Genomic DNA, 19,269 nt, shown 5'->3' on the forward strand with positions numbered 1-19,269 from the left:
CCCGGTGTGTCCTTTGTGCAACAAGCTCTCTGCGTTCTAACCTTCACGGAAATGTTCCAACCAGCAGCAATGGTAGTGTGTGTTTAATGTGTTGGAAAAGGAAGTCCCAACCACCGGATGCGGTTCGCAACGGAAAGCGGTCCAGTTATTGGTTTTTCGCACTCTGTTCTGCCAGACTCTGAGGATGAAGAAAACTGAACAACTTTGTACTTTTTTCGTTACATGGTTCTTTGTTAGACATCAAACCATTTTCATACTTAATTCGTGGTTGATCATCACCTCAGTCACCGTTTTAGGAATTCAATTGCATTAGTTGAACCTTCAATTTATTTGTGTTTCTTTCAATTGTTTGCGTTTCCTGTATTAAATATTAACCATTAATTAGTTTTTTTATTAATCACATTCCGTTACCGTTTAAATACTTTACCATAAATTTTCTAACCGGAACATTTTCTTTTCTTTCCAGGTAAGACGCGGCTTGCTCATATTTGAATGTTGTCAGGTGATATTTTGATCCGCCAACCCTTGAGTGTGGCCTTGCTGCCGCCACCCTCATTAATAGAATTTTGCAAAATTATGGCGGCACTTGCAACGCTAGCCAATCAGCAAAATATCGACGATGATGATATTTTCCTAGGTAAATTATGCCACTTTCAACGCTTCCGCAACGTTTCTGTCACTCGCTGTTGTTGTCCACTGTGCTTATTGTTGTTGCCCTTCCTATAGTGTGGATTAGTTTAGGTGGTGTTACACGTTCAGTGTCTGTTCAACGACAGTTTCAGTTACACCGTAACGTGCTTCGTTGTGCTCAGCCCATTACCCCGTATACTGTTTATTGAATGTGGTGTTTCATCGGTTTACTGTTTATGCTTTGAAAAGAACTATTGTGCCGCAGTTAAGTATCCCTGTTTTAAATTAACCCCAACTGAGAAGTATTGGCAGCAACTTAAAGTTGGGATGATGATGTTGGGATGGGAGATCCTACTGGAAACTAATGTACGATTTTGGTACCACATTAATTGGATCGTCGATAAGTTATTAATATTTACAAACCTTTTGAAATTACTACCACAATTTCGCCGTGGAGGATAATCTTGAATAGTTATTTGAGCAGCTTGCACAGTAAAACGTCTCGGCAGTGAATGATTTTTCGCAGCATTAGCCTGGCCGGCTGTTTTATGGCGCAATATTTCAGTAACGGCTCATCAGTCAAATTGCAGTGGAGGTCCAACCGTACTTGGGACTAGCCGTGTGCGGTCAGTAATGTCGATGACGTTTTGCACGACATTTACTTTTTACGACCTAGGGATTGTTGGACTAGGAGGAGAACCAAAAGTACTATGCACTTCGGCCAAAGTCACGATTGGCCAAAGTCCTTGCCACAGTACCTTCACCCCGGCCAGGGATAAATAAATTAAAACGCAATAAAAACACTCTTCCACGACCCGAAAATAAACACCATAAAACTAACTCTGTTCTAATCTAATAATCCACCGACCCCAGAACGAAGCCGGACTCGTGGGCGGTGGCCACCAGTTTCACCTAGCAACGCCCGCGGGGAGCTAGATCTTTACTAAAGTTAGTTGGACACACATACGGTGTGTTCATGACCATGTAAACATTTTTAGTCTCTTAAGGCTAGCGTCGCGGTCACGCTAGATGCTCTAGAACGTGACCGGTTCTGGTTTCGGGGTTAAGTGTTATTGGAAGCTGAGGAAACGGGCCAAATGGTCCTGTTTCATCCAGCGGGCCATAAAAATGAACGGATATTATCTGTTAATACATAGGACGCAGCAGCAGCAGCAGCAGTTCCGATCCACGTGTTAGTGTTGTTCAGCTCGAATAAACACGAGGTGAACATTAGATGGAATTTGTGATTTTGGCATGGACCACTAATAGGTCAGCACTCGGATCTGACCCGGGAGAAAATGAATAGTTTCCCAAGCCGGATAATTTCTTCAAGTAAATCAAGGAGCAACATGTACGAAACGTATACTTCGTATTAACCGTTTGCTTAAAGTAACCGTAGTATTTGAGTGATCGTGGAAAATTTAAAAAAGGACCAAAGATACGTCCTGCGGAGATAACAGATCAATTTTCTGGTTTTCTATGGCAGATGGTTTTCTATGTAGTTTGTAAAACCAATCACTTGTTCCACAACATTCCGTAACGAAATAATTTCAATATTTGAAGTTTATTGAAGTAATATCCTCAAATCAGTTTCGATACTGCCGCTCATCAAAACTGTTAAATACTAAAACTATTGATAATGAAATAACTTTGTTTTTTGTTCTGGTCCAAAGCACTAACTTGGGACATTGAGATAAGATTAAAAGTCAACTCCAACAACTTGCTAACCTCAACTCAATAGCTGCCTCAAGTGGCCGCATTAGCCCATTTGTGAAGCCTGATCCAGACAACACGAACCTAATGACTGCAGATTGCACTCAAGTCTGACAGGAGAAGATAAATTGCACCTTAGCGCGTAGTACATGAAAGTTGCATGATGGAATAACCTTTTATGCCTTTTGCACAAAACCTGATGCTCATTAGCACGGCCACCGCCTTTGCCACTTGCTTCGTGAAAACCCCTTCGTGATTCGTGCACCCTTCAATAGAATGGCCATAAAGTCAGGCTCAAAACCGTAGTCAGCAAATCGTTGTTTGGTGCCATCTCGAGCAAGCCGCGTAAATTGCTATCTAAAGAACCGGAAGGGAACCTGATCGATCTAGAAGGCCGTGGCCCGAACTTCGCGTGCACTTCGCGCCTTATTTGCGCGTTTACGCAGAAATTGTTTTCAACTTAAAATTCGTGCCGCTCGTCAGGTACTGGGGCACGTCCGGCCGCGGTGTCGAGCAGCGGGGACCTCGAGTTTTCCAAACGAGCGAACCAAGCCATTTTCCACTTACTGCTGCGAAAGAATGAACCGACAACCTTTTGGCTGCGCCACGAAGGATTGACAGCGCGTGTGGCAACGTGCCTTTCGCCGGCCAGACAACACAACATAGCCCCCCCCCTCAACATAACAAACCGACACCGGGGCGCTTTTTATGATTCAGATTTCATTACACGTGCGTCACTTTTATGATGCCTTGACGCCTGCCGGAGGCCGAGGCGCGGATCCGTTGATGTTCCGGTTCTACACCCCATGCCCGTCGCGCCCGCCTCGTAAGCTTTTCCAGGTGATTGCGGGATGGGTTCGCAATATCAAACATAACGTGCGACAGAACAGCATGGCTCGGTGCGCTCAAGTCGTCCATATCCAGGGCCCGAAAAAAGGGCACACGAATTCTAAGTTCGCACCGTTTGCGCAACTTGGCAGTGAGTCGCCCCACAACATACAAAAAACGAGAAAAGGAATCCGCTCTTTATCCGGTCTGCTGGTTGTACGTGCTGGCACACATACACACACACGATGGAAAGATGGAAATTGTTGCAAGAAAATCGATCGTTGACCACTTTATTTATTCATTTATGTTTTTGTGTGATGTTGAAATGTTATCAAACTTGGGGAAACGTGAGAAAGCTCAGTAAACTCGGCGAATCGTTGGATTACATATTGAGGTGATTAATTAAAGTAAATAGATCGTAATAGAACAAATAGTAAATAGATCGTAAATAGAACATATTGAAAAAATGTGATTAAAAATTGCAACCGTATCGTAACTGATTTGCATAAACCGTTTGTGATCCGTTGGGTCCGTTTTGATTGGCCGTCATTTGACCAATTGAGCCAGATTGTTTTACCACCTATCGGGTTTTACCAACTATGTGACAGTTTGGTATCGCTTATAAAGTGCTGGCTACACTAAAATGTATTTGATATTTGGAAGTTGTGATCTGGAGACTCACAATCCTTACCCAACAATATTTATACAATATCACATAAGCTAACGCATTACATTAATAACATGGTAACAGTTTGAAGCAAATGATTATGTACGACCTCAACAACACTAATTTTCAAGGAGTATGGTGCCTAACACGTTGTTAATATTAACTCCCTTTTATCTCTAATCAACATGACTTACTCTCGGCCATATTGTAGTGATTATTTGATAAAAGTCTAGTAAATTTGAATGAAAACATAAAGAATGAGCCATTTCGTTAGTTCCGGTGATTTTTGTGCTCTAACAACCCATCAATTATTGTCTACATCACCCAATACCCAATCGATCGAGGCAAATTAAAGAAGACGTCACGTACTCTATTCGTCTGAGTAGTTTAAAGTTAGCATTAAGTCGGAAGCTAAACTTTTGTCGGATGGTGTAGAAGATGTTGTGTGCATTCGGTAGCCTATTGCCAAGGCAAGCCCCCTCCGATAAAGAGAAACGGAAGACGGCAAAACGGATAAGAAAATTTAGTATCAGTTTGATTACCTTTCTGCTTCTGATTTTTGATTAGGCACTCGTACAATGCGATGAAACTGTGGCCCGCTGGGTGGTAGGTGTGAGTAAAATGTTAGCATTTAGCACTCACTTCGGAATCGGAGCTTGATTGAAATTAAAATTCCGTTTCCGTTGCTTTAATTAGACAGATCGTTTCTGGTGTTGCGCGGTAGGTGGCAGTTCTTGTCCAATTCATTCGTGGGCAGGCGGTGAAGATTCGTACGATAAAGTGGAACTTTGTACGCTTATTTTAAGCTTTGGAAAGCATTTTCAAAACATTATTAATAGTTCTTTTTGGAAAGAAGTTCCTTACAAAAGCATTTCAAATAAGCCGGCAACTTCCAACGCCTTACGCTTCGAAAACATTTTCGTATGCTTTAATAAAAGAAAGTTCGCCCAGGTGTATCGCTTCCAATCGATAACGGCTCCAGCTTAGCTCGGGCTTTCGAGCGTTGTGATGTCTGCCCAAGCGAAAGTCAAATTTCGGCAGCATATTGTTCTCGTTTCGCAAACAAAATAGCAATCTCATAACCGATGCGTATTGATTTCAGTACTTTCGGGCTCTGTTTTGCGCGCTTGATGCTGCTCTCAGGGCAAGGTTAGAATAACGAATGGAAGATCTGTTTACGGGTTGGCTGTTGCGATTGAATATTTATGCAACACCCGGGAATCGGGCGTTATTTGAAAGCTTCTGCTCCGTAGAGTTACCTTTTTATTCAATCCGTTGTCATGTCAAACTGATCTTCATCATACTTAGATTGTTTGTGGCGACTTTCTTTATTTTGACGATAACAACTAACTCGAGACAAAATGTGGAACTGTTTGTTAGACAAAATTAAACAAGGCGTTAGATGTAGTGGACTGTAGAATTTATATGTTATACTGTTAAAACTCTGTTCGTGCTTTGCTTGACCTGCAATTAATGGTAGATTTACTTTATTGACGATGATTTACGTGCTGTTTTGTGAAACAAAACCAATGATCACTGCTTTAATCCTTAGAGTATGTCAAAAGGCAGAAAAGGCACAATGTGGAGAATCGTTATGGTCTCGTAAAAAACAACGACGGGAAGCGACAGTGTTACTTACATTAAGCATTTCTGTACTAAAATCCATGTCCACCTTAAAATGTGAGCTCAATGTGCCGGCTCGATATATTGGCTCAATGTGCCGTCTTTGTATTTTGTGTAAAAGTATTTCGGTGTCCACTTTCTAGTAGTTTGTGTATTGGACGTGCTTTTGTGTTGGCCGAACTGTTGTAACTAAATTTCTGGGACCTCCTACTCTGTTTCCTTTCTATTTCCACAACCCCAGAAAATGGTCTTCTAAGCTACGAGAATCCGAACTACCACATGGACCCACAGCGTATGGAGCGGAACTCGCACCTGTACGAGGAAATCATCTCGGAGCTGCAACAGCAGGGCACCCTTCGGCCGATTGCAGGTGTCCAGAATGGAACGCAAATGATCGGCAGCAACAGAAAAGGGTACGGTGTGCTTGGCCTGGACACGATGGGCGTAGATCTGAAGGACAACCCGGCGGATGCCAGGTGCGCACCGAAACGAAGGACCCGGTACGGGCCACATCGGTACCTCCGAACTGTGGTAATAACATTTTTTTTCCCTGCTCACTCTTCAGTTCACCGAAGGAGAAGAAAAGTTTGCTGGGTGACACATCGCCGAACGAGTCCAAAACACAGAAAGACCAGGAACCGGAGCACGGCGAAAAGGCACAGGAAATCCAGCACATCCCTGGCACGCTCAACTCGGACGATCTTTACGCGCTGCCCAACAAACGGAAACAACAGGAAGCCGTCGGCGAAGTGCCATCGGAGGAGGACGACGACGAGGAGGAGGCGGCCGACAAGGACAAGAATGGTCGGCGTGAGGATATCGACGCTATCGAGGATAAGGACAAGACGAAAGATTTACCACCGGGCTGGGAGAAGCACGAAGGTACGCGAGCCGGCGGCGGACAAAAACACTTTTTTTCCATATACAATCTGGAACCAAGTCCAAAGTCCATATTTACAAATGTTTCGCTTGTCTGCCGCAGACAACAGCGGGCCGTACTACTGGCACATCAAGTCGGGGACTATCCAGCGTGAGCCGCCCGTGTGGCCGAAGGATGCTAGCTACCGGGAGCTGAAGACACCTAGCATTCCGATACCGAAAAGTATACAGAACTCGTCCTTCACCCAAGCCTTGAACAGTCTGTACGGGGCCAAGGATGGCAGTGGCACCAGTGGTGGCGGCGGTGGCGGTAACTCCACCAAGTCCGCCCTCTACGATAGCATGACTTCATCGGTCACCAGAAGTAGCACTAGTTCGGCGCTGGATCAAGAAGACGAACGACGCAGGCGAGAAGACGTAGCACTGAAGTGAGTACACGCCGGCCGAGGTCACAAGACCGAAGATAAAGTTTTTAACAGTATAAAATTATTTGGTCGGTTCTACATCGACACTCGGCAAGGCACTACACTTTCGGTTAAACTGATTAACTAAAACGCACTTTTTCATTTGCCAAAAACAAAGTAACTTTGTTAGTGACTGATGCGCCTGTCCATACTATAAACGTTCTCGTCTCTTCCACATGGCCAGACGACGAAGTTTTCCACTGAAATCCGACACCGATCGCCCGATACGATTTGCCGTCCGGTCGCTCGGCTGGGTCGAAATTGCCGAGGAAGACCTAACACCGGAACGGTCGTCGAAAGCCGTCAACAAATGCATCGTCGACCTGTCGCTCGGCCGCAACGACATGCTGGACGTCGTCGGTCGATGGGGTGATGTAAGTGTTTCCCTATGGAGGATGTCTGATGATGTTTTGGGCAAATCTTGAAAGTATCAAAATGGCTATGTTACGGTCAACTCCACGGCCATCACTTGTAGTGGTTGTGTGTGCGCCTTTCTAATAATGCCATAGCTTGTTGGTCCCTCCCTAACTCTCTTTCTCTTATTCTCTCTGTAATTCGCCTCGCAAAGGGCAAGGATTTATTCATGGACCTGGACGAAGGCGCTCTGAAGCTGATAGATCCGGAAAATTTGACAATACTAAACTCGCAGCCGATCCACACGATACGTGTGTGGGGCGTTGGGCGTGACAATGGCCGGTAAGCTTCGATAACATTCAGACAAAATGGCTTGCATCATCATCAACATGCGATTAACGCGACCGACCATCTACGTGGTCACGGTCTACTACGTGCACTTTGGTTTGAGTGAACCGAATGGCAAGACCGAATCGCTGATAGCTAGACGTCTTATTGTTTGTATCATTTCACTTTACCGACCTAACCTCACTCTTGCTGCTGCTCCACTTTCACGTCAGCCATTTATTGTGTTCTTAAAACGTTATTTAGAACCCTTTCCCGGAACGTTCTCATTCCCTGACCTTCTTTTGACTCTCTCTATCTTTCTCTCTCTCTCTCTCTCTTTCTCTCTCTCTCTATCGATTTACTCTGAAACGCTCGTTTATTGCCTTTTCCATCTTCGGTTCTTTTATGTGCGTTTTCCACTGGCGTCTTATCGATTGGAACAACGATGATGATGATGATGATGATGATGATGATAATCACACACACACACACAATAACGACGCTGGGCACGTTTGGGCCATTTTGCAGTGAAAGGTAAATTGTTACTACAGGAAAGAAAACCAAATGCGTCTAACGCAATCCCTCTGAAGGTCCTGACCTGCAATGTGCCAGCAATGACAATCCTCTCAACCGCCAAGCACAACCGTTCTGATCGATTACTGATCACATTCGTGGTTTCCGCTCTCCCCTTACTATTTTTCAGAGATTTTGCTTACGTGGCTCGCGATCGTCTCACCAGAATTCATATGTGTCACGTGTTTCGCTGCGAAACTGCTGCCAGGACGATTGCAAACACGCTCAGGTATGGTAGACCGGGCGGTTGGGCGAAACGCATGCTCATCGATAGTTTTGCCTTATTGCCTACCATGTTGCTTTATTGCAGAGATATTTGTAAGCGAATAATGATCGAACGTTCCCTCCAACTCGACACAAACGGATCCACCCTGAGCAGCACCCGGTGCGCTATACGTCCGACGGATCTACCGACTGAGAACCGGCGATGGATACGACATCGTAAGTGGCAGGAAAAACACCCAATCGCGCCAAACTCTAGCAACGGATTTCTTTTCCAACTTTCGCCACAGCACAATCTTTCCCCACTCCGATGGAAGAACCAAAGAAAGTATTACGGGCGCAGTACGTTGGCTGTGCCGAAGTAAGCCATCCGACTGGTATCGAGGTGCTAAATGACGCTATCGATAAGCTGACCAGTACGCCGGCGGAATCCTGGGACTACGTCAACGTATCGGTGGCGCCGAGTATGATTAGTGTTAACACATCGGTAAGGTTACCTTTTAAGCTAGAACCATTTACCAGTTACTGGTATGAAACCGGAATTTGCTAACCGATGGCTCCGAGCTTACAATTTAGCCCTCATCATTACATACTTCTATAGTTTAGCCCTCATCATTACCTATAATCTATTTCGTGTGAAGTCCAATCGATTGCTACATAGCCCGAGCAGGACCTTCTAGATCGACTCGGTCTCAGCTAGGTGCTTTCTCAAGTATAAACATCAGTCGTCCGAAATAGGTCGAAAGGTCTTAGTTTTGCTGAACCGCTCGCGGTTTGTTATGTTAAGTTAAATTTTGAATTTGGTAACACTACGTTATTCCAATTTTGTAATAACGCTACGTGGTCCCAAACACAATGTTATTCCAATATCTACATTTGTTCCAATTTTGGAAAAGGTGCGAAAAGTTCTTTATAAGAAAAGCCTTCGACACATTCTTCGGTTCGGCTTCTTTCTCAACTGTTGGCTGTAAAAGGTGTCCTCCGATCGGTCTCTCGAGTTAAATTATTAAACGTTTAATTGCTTAGTGCTTAGCTTAGTACTAATGTAGTTGTTCCATTACCTGGTGTTAATTGACTAATTTTGGGTTTACTTTTCGCTCGCTTCTTCAAACAGGATATTGAGGGACGATTGCTGTGTGAGTGCCGCGTACGGTACTTGAGTTTCCTGGGTATTGGAAAAAACGCTCAGCAGTGCGCATTCATCATGCACACCGCGCAGGACAAGTTCGTCGCACACGTGTTCTATTGCGAGCCAACTAGCGGGCCCCTCTGCAAGACGATAGAGGCCGCGTGCAAGGTACCGGGAGCTCGACGATTAAGCCCACGGCTGAATGGTACAGAAGCTTAGATCACTAACGCTTCATGTTGTCGTTCGTATTTCAGCTACGGTACCAAAAATGCTTGGACGCACACCCGGAAGGTGGCGGTCGCTACTCGGCCGATTCGCACACGCCCGGAAAGGGAATCGGTGCCACGTTAAAAAACTTGATGAGCTCGTTCTCGCTAAAAAAGGATAAGGCCAGTTCCTGAGAACGAGCCAGATCTCTGCAGGTGAGCAGCGTTGTGTGCCGTCTCTCTCTCTTTCCCTCTATTAAGCCAATTCTATAGCATTAAACGGTTTCGGTTTTGATTCTCTTTTACCTCCAGGAAATCTGGCCACTTCCTCCAGAGAGGGAAGTCATTCCGCACCGACATCTACAGTCGCCGCTGATAAGCAAGCGGATATTTGAGCATCCCAACAGTCCGTAGCATTTAATGCTGCCAGTAGCCTGGCAGAAGATAAACATAGCGAAATACAGCAGCAATCAGCACCGGAAACCCCTACCGTTTGCCGGCGGCCATTCGTCGGTGCTGGGACTGAGCGCTGTCAGGAAGATAGGTAGTAACGATACAGGCGGCGATCCTACGTCAGGTTCCGTCGATACCATGAATGATGCCAAGCGTACAGAAGAAGCAGTACTGGACAGGGACGATAGTGATAGTAGTAAGCTGCTTGACGCCGTGATGGAGGAATCGTTTACGAGCTGCTAGGCGTGCACGGGGATACGGATAGGGATGAAAAACTGAAAATGGAAACCAAAAAAAACAATGAAACTCAAACGAAAGCTACTCATTCGCGATCGCTTCAACGTGTGCTTTGGCAAGTACCACCAGATACCGCTACCGCTAGGAACTGCAATTATCAAGAGGCTCTCTACTCGGTGCTCGACGCATAGTTCAGACAGGGTAGCGACAGCTAAACAGGATAATTTGTGTAAGCCGCAATACGTGCCGCTATCAACGGGGCTGCTGTGCGGTCACCAAAGCGTCCGAACGTGCTCATCACATTAGAAAACCGTTCGTCCACTCGGCTTTGCTTCAGTTTTGCTTATCAGAAGAAGAAGAACGTTGCGCACGCTACCGGGTCTCGCACACAGGATGAGGTTTGTAACGGTTACGTTAACGGTGACCTTACTAGCCACCTGAGTGTTAGTTGTTCAGTTTTTCGTTCTACATTCGGGAAAAACAATCGGTGAAAGTGGTTGCGTTTTCTAAATGTAAGTTTGTATTTTAAATCAAGAGAAGTTTCCTTACCATCTTACCACCCAAATGGAGATCACCACTCACCCAAACTAGGATGAGATGTCAGTTTCGATCCTTCGTTAATGTTTTGTGCATTTTTCTCGCTATTCGAAACATAAAAAAATAGCAAATTGAAACTGTCGTTCGATGTGGAACCGTTGCCGCGTTCGGTATATATACATTTACACACATATATTTTTATACCGTAGCAATGTGAAAGCTAAGAAGGAGCGACGCGGATCAGGAGCGGACCGAGGGAATCTACTATAACCCTAGAGAGTCACGAGTGTGGCCAGCTTTGGCGGCTTTGCACGTGCTGTAGGCAGACCGTTTGACGCAAATCACCTGCCAAGAGAAACCAAACAGAAGCAAACAAAACATAACAAATGTATCGCCAACAAATTTACGACAAATGATTAAGACAAACACAAACGCAAAAAAAATAAACGCTTGTGTCACAAATGCCTTTGCCTTGCGTGTACGTAAATCGTTCTGTTGCTCCCTTTCTAGGAAACGTGATAGAGTTACACAATCGCCGACCTGCGCAGTTGACGAGGATATCGGTGGACGTAGTGTTTAGGGCTAAGAATCAGATTAGAGTGGTGATTGATGATGGATGGTTTTATTTTTGCTACCTGTAGATTGTGTTTGCTTTAGAGAATAGTTTACAAATTGTAGGCCACGTAAGGGATACGAATAGACGACGAGTGTTAGAAATAGTGTCTGGCGAGTCTGTACCACGAGGGCACGGAACGAGGTGCAGTAGCGAGAAGTATAGGAACAAACCAGGGACTTGCGACGTAGTGTAAGACCCGAACCCAAGTTTTACCCCATGTATTCTTCGTCTAAGCCATGTTCCTAGTCTGAATTTGAGACGATGGACTTTGTCCTGCTGTGTCCGGCTATTGACGTAGCCTCCTCAGAAGTCGTTAATCTCGCCGGTAGAAACAAAGAACACTTCGAAAAATCTCACCTTTCAACTCGGGGCACTCCGTGCCATATCCGTACCACTTTTTTATTCCAGATTAGAGAAAAAATACTAACATGTAGGCACATGACCTGACAAGAATATTCTTCTAAAGGATGAAGGTTAAAACAAGAATCGTGTATCGGCCATTTGGGTTAGGCTTAAGCTCGGTGCGCGTCGCCAAATGTACGTTCACCACGCGTATCGGCGTAGTTGAAACAAAGCATGTTGGTAGTAGCTAACCTGTGAGTTTGATGAAGAATTTTCCAACAGACTTCCCCTGTATGGGTTACATTTTGGCAACTAAGCAGTGACTATGACGTGAGGTCTTACGAAGAACATTTGTAAACGGTGAGGTAAATGCTGCTTATTTTAGCCAGAGAGGAAACTGTACCTATGAACATATCCCGCCACGAACACAGTGATTCACCAAAGTTAGTCAAAATATTAGCAAATCCCGAGTTTTTCGTATCCCTTTAGTTGTTGCTTCTTAACCACTGAAAGAGTGGTTCAATTTCGGTTTTCCACGAACGCGAGTCCGCTGTTTCAGTCCAGGCAACTGTATGGACCAATTGTGCTACATATAATCTATATACTTGTATAAGTCAGCAAAAGAAAGGAAAGCAGAACGCAAGTAAACACAAATCAGGAATTTCGATGGAACAGAATAGCTAAAGGAACCAAATAGACCAGAGTGCGTTTTCTAAAGTCTTTCGAGCCATATTTTCTATGTTACAGCTTCCCTGTAGCTGCTGTTCAGTGAGATGGTGCAAAATCGACTAGTTTACTGGAAATCATCGCGTTCCGGAGGCTCCCGATAATTTATTTTATCATTGAAATGTGTATTATTTCAACATCAAACCCATAAACATGCTTTAAGGTACACTATCTGTCGTGTTTGCACGCTGTCTGCTGTTCAGTTTACTCTAGCAATAACTTCAATCTTTAAATCAGATTTATTTCTACCCAATAACATTAAACACACACATGTAACGGGTGAAATTTCAAATTTTCCGAGCAAGCTTGTCGGCAAGTTAAAGGTTGCGAAATTCGTTAATGATGCCCATCTTTGAACATACTGAACTGGTAGCCTCGAATTCCTGAAGATCGTTTGTGAGTTTAGTTGCGGGGCCACAGTAGAACAATACGCTTTTCACCACCACGTATTTTCGTATGATTATTTTTACTGAGAGCACGAAAAACCAACTGTCAAATAAACACAGCAATCAATAGAATAGGGATAAATATTAAAAAAGGCTAAGATAGATACCCCCAACGGGGCATTTACACTACGACATTTGATTCGGATCTAAGCATCCATGGAGCTTTAGCTGTATGCGCAAGGCTGTACTCGCGCCAAGAGCAGCGCGTAGTTAAGTGAAAACGTTGTGGTAAAAAGAATAAAGCTTAAGCTATAGCTAAATACAGCTAGTGACAAAAAGCTCGGCTTGGCCACTCATACAATTCGTTCTAATGCAGGAAGTTGGGACTTACCAAAGAGCGACGCATTCGAATTCACCAAGAGCTATAGAAACCAAAACGCTGGCGAATGGTAGAGATTAAAATGAAATCTATACACAACATATTTAAATGCAAGCAACTAAGTAAGGTTCGCCGGCAGCAGAAGAATAAGCGTAGATGTAAAACAAACCGGCAAAACGCAAAACCCGATGCAAATCAACACAAAATAAACACGTAAATCGAAATACCCACAGCGCTAAACATAACCGAACAAAACTTGTGCTTGTTGCTTTTTTGCACTTGTGGCACGATTCAATGAAAGTATGAACCCGGAGAGACAAAGAAAACACAGATTACCCCGGCTGCCAGTTGCATAGTTGATTGGCGGAGGTTCCAGCTCTGTGCTCCACAGACCTGTGAGGCTGTGGCTCTGCATTTGAGCACAGAGCTGGAAGTGGGCCTGGCGAACGGATAAATTTGACGAATCAGTAATCCTTACCTATGGTATGTACTTCAAATGTATGCACTCCTGATGAGTTAAGGAAAGATTGATCAAATATGGCGGAACGTGGTGCCCTTTTAGGCCACCATTCACCCTTGCGAGCTGCTGCTTGGACGACGCGCACCAAGCGCATCGCAACTGCGTTTTAATGTAATGGACCATGAAAATAAAGGCGAAGTCCGAAAGGCGAAGCACCCAACCGTGATGTGCGAGTTTGCTTACCATCAATAAGACCCTAATTACTATTCGACCCAGTAGCCGTACCGAAGATCCGCACTTGAACTTGGCCCACCAAAACGGGCAGGCCGGCTCGCCGAGAAAAGCTACGAAGAATTTTGGTCTAGGTCTAGAGAGGCGGTTTGGTTGAGTGACTTGCCACGATATTGAAGATGCAAAAAGGGTTTTTAGCCCCGAAATAGTGTAGCGTGGTGTGAACTCATTGTCCGGTGTTTTTAGCTGATGGATCGAGGCAGGTTTGTGCCACTTTTCAACGCAAATAAATTGTCGTAACAAATCCGCTGGAGTTGGTTACATTAATTGAAACTGAATGACACGCGTATATATGCCGAATGGGCCGAAAGGACGAGCCACAGCCCAGTATGCGACCGAAAACCGGAAACGAGAAAGAATGTCACGGCCAAGCATTAAACAGGTGGAACCATTGCAAGAAACAGAAGAGAAACATGCAAGGACTGCATTGCTTTTGATTATAATGTAAAGTTGTATAAAATATATATATATATGAAAAGGAAATGTTATTTTATTTGCCGAACCACTGACTCTGTTTGTATAGCTGTTGATGTTTCAAGATTGTGGGTTAAATATTTCAAAAAAAGAAAGAGGATATAAAGACATTTATAAGTGCTCTTTCTTAATATACTCTTTTACTATCCAAGAACCTTAAGCTGTTACAAGCTGCTAGGTGAGTTATGTTGCTCTTGTTTACTGTTTCAATTTAATCTCGTTTCATTGCATTGCAGAGTCAGGTTTTTTTGTTTTTCTATTAGGCGAATGTGTTTATGAGGCACTGTTGTGTTTCATCTTCGAACGGGAAGCGAACTTTTGCTATCGTTTTCACGCCTTTTTCACTCGTAACAGACTCATGCATAAAGATTACACTATTTTTTCTTTGAGCCGTAGCTTTTTATTTGCATTTTTGCTCTGGTCCGGTATCCCATTACCGTTTCGTCAGAAATCCTTCGATCATTTGCTCTTGGAGCTGTTACTGGGTTACGTTAGTAAGGTTTTTTTCAAAGAGCTCATACATCATTCGCATGCACCCGCGTCTTCAGCTGGCGTGCCAGATTTACGCGAAGCTATTGAACCGTTGAGGTTTGCATTAGACCATTGGCGGTCATTAGAAGTAATCACCACGTAGCTTCCGATGTCGGGTGATTCCCGTGTAGTACTCCATCAGCTGGCCAGTAGTTAACAACGTTCGCGGTGTGCTCCGCTTGTGAGGTGAGCAATGTTGCTAGACCAGCTGTTTCGGACGAAACGATCGTCGGGGCTTGGTGAGGCTCAGCGCTGCGAACTCGCCTGCGTAGCCGACTACGAGCGGTGCATGCTGGAGACCGTCGATCGCTCCGTCGTCGACTACTGTCGCGGTGGAGCGGCAAGTGAGAGCACGATCGCAAACAATCGGACCGCTTTCGAACGGTTGCGTATCCGTCCGCGCTGTCTGCAGCGACTCGGTGGCACCCGTTCGCTAGCCGTAACCTCCCTCGGGACCACCTATAAGCTTCCGATCGGGATTGCTCCGGTAGCCTTGCAGCGATTAGCTCACCCGGACGGTGAGACGGCCACGGCGAAAGCGGCCCGAACCTACGGCGTACCGTTTGTGCTTAGTGTCCTCTCGAGTGTTTCGATCGAAGAGCTGGCCGAAGCGGTACCACGGGCACCGAAGTGGTTTCAGTTGTACATCTTCAAGGACCGTGAACTTACCGAGTGTCTTGTGCGGCGTGCGGAAAAGGCACGCTTCCGGGCGTTGGTGGTTTCCGTGGACTCCCCAGCGCCCGGGCTGAGTCGCGCCGAGCGAAGGAACCCCCTGACTTTGCCACCGAAAGTGACGTGCGCCAACTTCGTGCCAAGTGGGGCCGACGCCAAAAAGTCGTGCTCGGCCAGTGTCCTCGACTACGTACGCAGCCAGTTCGATCCTGGGCTCGGTTGGGATGCGATACGGTGGCTCATGAGCATCACAAGTCTGCCCGTGATCGTGAAGGGCATTCTGCATCGGACGGATGCCCTCATTGCGGCCGACATTGGCGTACACGGGCTGATTGTTTCCAACAGTGGCGGACGTCAGCTTGACTGTGCCCCAGCAGCAGTGAGTATGAGAGCCTTGAGATCCAATGGACCGTAGCGATAGATTCTAAAAGCTGTACCACTCGCTATACCTATACCGTAGCTCGAGGTCCTGCCGGAGATAGTGCACGCGGTCGGAGACCGACTCGAGGTGATGCTCGATAGCGGCGTCACCCAAGGGACGGATGTGTTCAAAGCCCTCGCCCTTGGCGCACGACTTGTATTCGTAGGCCGTGCCCCACTCTACGGTCTGGCGGTCAATGGTCAGCGAGGCGTAGAGGAGGTGCTGGACATACTGAAGACGGAGCTCGAGTCCACGATGCTGAACGCGGGTTGCGGGACGGTGACGGATCTGACGCCACAGCACGTGTGCCACGAGATGCAGTTCTACCATCCACCGGAAAGTCTAGTTTCTAGGGGTTTGTGGCGTAATGAGAGTGGACGCAGCGATCGTTACCGGACTCGGGAACGTGTGCTACGTGACAACGATACGGTCCGGAAGGAGGAAGTCGTGGACGTGACTGATGCCGAATGTGCGGAGGAAGTGTTGCGAGCGGAACCTACGATCGACCGAGTTGCCTTTCAGCAACGATCCGTTGACGAGCGGTTGGCGTGCCCGGAGGGGCGTCCTTGCGGGGCTTCTACACCGATTCCACAGCCACCACCTTACCGTAACGTTCCGTTGCTGCTCAATGAACCGCGCGGTATCTATCGCTCTAATACGAACAATCTGAGGAGGGTCAATGCCTCTGTCGGAGGTGGTGGGGGTAGCTGTGGCTCAGAAGGCTTGTCTAACTTGCGCACTGCCAGAACGATCATCAGTCGAAGACAGGAAGCACCAAAGCGCCCGCCAAGAGCTCATTCGATGCAGAACTTATGCGGTGATGATGGGTGCGAAAAGTGAAGCCGTGAGCTATCAAAGAATGAAGCTTCATTTTTATTCTCGTTCCGAAAGACGACCGGTATGATGTAACAACAATATCTACAAAGAAAAAGATGCGATTTAATTATACAATCCACCTATACCAGTATACGGTAATTTTAATAAATAACTATACCAGTTACCCGGGGTATAGTTTGAACATAAAAGTGGCATTTTTGTTTGCCTCAAAGTACGAACAGCAGCTTTGAGCTTTGCAGTCATAAATCATGTGAAAAAATTGTTACAAATAAAGTCATCTGATCTTGATAGCTCTATGTTGAGCACTGATTACTACAGCACTTATTCACTGTCCTGGAATTGTTCTAGCATGTGGCATTACCCCCTGTTGCGTAAAAATGAATATCATGGTACATCCTAGCCGCCGGCACCAGCGCACCTGGCGAACCTTATTAGAAACTATAGCTAGAACGACGCACGCACATCTAGTATCCCTAGAGAAGATGGAAAAGCGAGACACGGGCAGTTCGCGACAGACAGTGGAGAAAGAAAGACTTATAATTTTGGGCTCCTCCTCCTCCTGATTCTACTATCAGATTACGGTGTAATAAAAGAAGTTCTACAAAAAAGATTTTTAGTTTGTCGCTTACTCGTGAGTAAATAAATTTAACACCCCCTATAAAAGAGATAGGTGTACAATCTAATGTCGAATCAAAAAACATGCGTATTGTAAGTATATCTTGTCCATGAACACTCTATCGCGTCATGTGATCAATGAGTATTAAATACTAAAATCTTATTAAGTCATCTATATTAACTGAAGCGCCTATCAACGCAGGACTTAGTAAAACCACCCTTTATACAGTTAATGCTCTTTATGATCTTCATGAGCTCAAGACCAATGTATATAGATTAGGATTTGAAATCATTCGCACGCATTCACACTGGTACAGGTCGCTGATCTAAAAAACGGAAGATTGTCAATCCTTTAACCACGCTAAACAACACTTACATGATCAAAGCATTAACGGGAATAAAATCAGTAAAATAAAATTGATTCAAGGATTGGGTCGGTCGATTATCAAAAAGATCCCCAGTTCCGTGACACCGATAAAACAGATCTATCGTTGACCGACACTGAAACGCTTACAGCACACAACACAGTGTGTTAAAGTTATTAATGTTATTAATGTTTTTAAGTTGGGTAACGATGGTATTGGCAATGATCTTTCCGGAAGCGGTTAATGGGTAAAGATGCCCGGAAGTCCGTGAATATAACAAAACCAGAGGTCATACCAACACGCTAGCAGCACTGGAACAAAAACATTTACCTCTAGTTGAGCCACTTCTCACTCAGAGTGCCTCAAGTCTAGACTGTACAGCAGAATGTATTCTTCAAACGACGGCAAACGCAATTTGTTCGCCAAACGACAGGATCCATTGCCATTAGCAATAGGGCCACTGTCAGTGTTCAAAGAGGAACTCCAGCGTCACCCGATCGTGTACCATACCATCGCCGCGGTAGCCAAGCAATATGGAATTCCTTACGTGCACACGCTGCGGTCACCGATTGCAATGGAAACACTGGCCGATCCCGATCCGAACGTGGAACGATGGCTCGAGCTGCTCCCATTCGTGGACGTAAACATTCTGCGCATTCTGGTGCAGCGTGCCGAAAAATGTCGATTCCGGGCAATCGTACTCACCGTCGATGGGCCGGAAAAAGGAAACCGGCCGAAAGAAAAGGATTACGTTCGACAGCCTGATTTCGAGGTGCTACTCCGCGAAGGGCATCCGGTGCAGGGCAAGCCGATACTCGTGGAGCCCCAGCTTGCGTCGTCCGTAGTGACCGTACTGAAACGACTCACCGAGCTACCGATCGTTGCTGCCGTTCCGATGCACTACGAAACCATGGTGGCCGATTTGCTTCAAAACGATGTGGACGCCGTGATACTCACCATTGGACCGTACACGCCGTTCTGCAGTTACGTAAGTGCCCATAGGCTTGTTTTGCAAGCGGATCCGAACGTATCGTATCTTTTTCGATAGATTGTGGCACTACAGAAAGTACAACAGAATCCATCCACTCGGGGCATAGTATTCGCTGGCGGCAGTTGTTTTACGGAAGACGAAGTAGCAGAACTGGTAGCACACGGCGTGGAGCGAGTATTCGTAGATCTGCCGGCTCTGTGGGGGCTGGTTATCGACGGTGCGGACGGAGTATCGAATGTAATAGAAATTTATAAAAAAGAACTGTCGAAATTATAACATCGAATCGATATCTTGCCGTGAAACTCCTCTTAGTTTCTCGTG

General features: G+C 45.6%; 3 protein-coding genes across 3 annotated transcripts; all 3 read left to right on the forward strand.

The window, feature by feature from the left end:
• Positions 1 to 492: 492 nt before the first annotated feature.
• Positions 493 to 10,063, forward strand: LOC128269519 (protein Fe65 homolog). The gene is made up of 13 exons (XM_053007004.1): positions 493 to 637; positions 5,703 to 5,937; positions 6,027 to 6,343; positions 6,444 to 6,768; positions 6,989 to 7,178; positions 7,373 to 7,500; positions 8,014 to 8,019; positions 8,189 to 8,287; positions 8,369 to 8,499; positions 8,571 to 8,767; positions 9,395 to 9,577; positions 9,664 to 9,831; positions 9,928 to 10,063. Exons 1-12 carry the CDS (start codon positions 493 to 495, stop codon positions 9,808 to 9,810), a joined length of 2,103 nt encoding a protein of 700 aa, XP_052862964.1. The 3' UTR covers positions 9,811 to 9,831; positions 9,928 to 10,063.
• Positions 10,064 to 15,240: 5,177 nt separating this feature from the next.
• Positions 15,241 to 16,980, forward strand: LOC128278834 (2-Hydroxyacid oxidase 1-like). Its single transcript, XM_053017560.1, has 2 exons — positions 15,241 to 16,098; positions 16,180 to 16,980. The coding sequence occupies exons 1-2, from the start codon at positions 15,241 to 15,243 to the stop codon at positions 16,978 to 16,980; spliced, it is 1,659 nt and encodes a 552-aa protein (XP_052873520.1).
• A 1,362-nt stretch (positions 16,981 to 18,342) lies between these two features.
• LOC128278835 (2-Hydroxyacid oxidase 2-like) lies at positions 18,343 to 19,224 on the forward strand. The gene is made up of 3 exons (XM_053017561.1): positions 18,343 to 18,725; positions 18,861 to 18,945; positions 19,006 to 19,224. Exons 1-3 carry the CDS (start codon positions 18,343 to 18,345, stop codon positions 19,222 to 19,224), a joined length of 687 nt encoding a protein of 228 aa, XP_052873521.1.
• Positions 19,225 to 19,269: the final 45 nt, after the last annotated feature.

Source organism: Anopheles cruzii, chromosome 2 (assembly GCF_943734635.1).
Source record: "Anopheles cruzii chromosome 2, idAnoCruzAS_RS32_06, whole genome shotgun sequence".
NCBI lineage: Eukaryota > Metazoa > Arthropoda > Insecta > Diptera > Culicidae > Anopheles > Anopheles cruzii.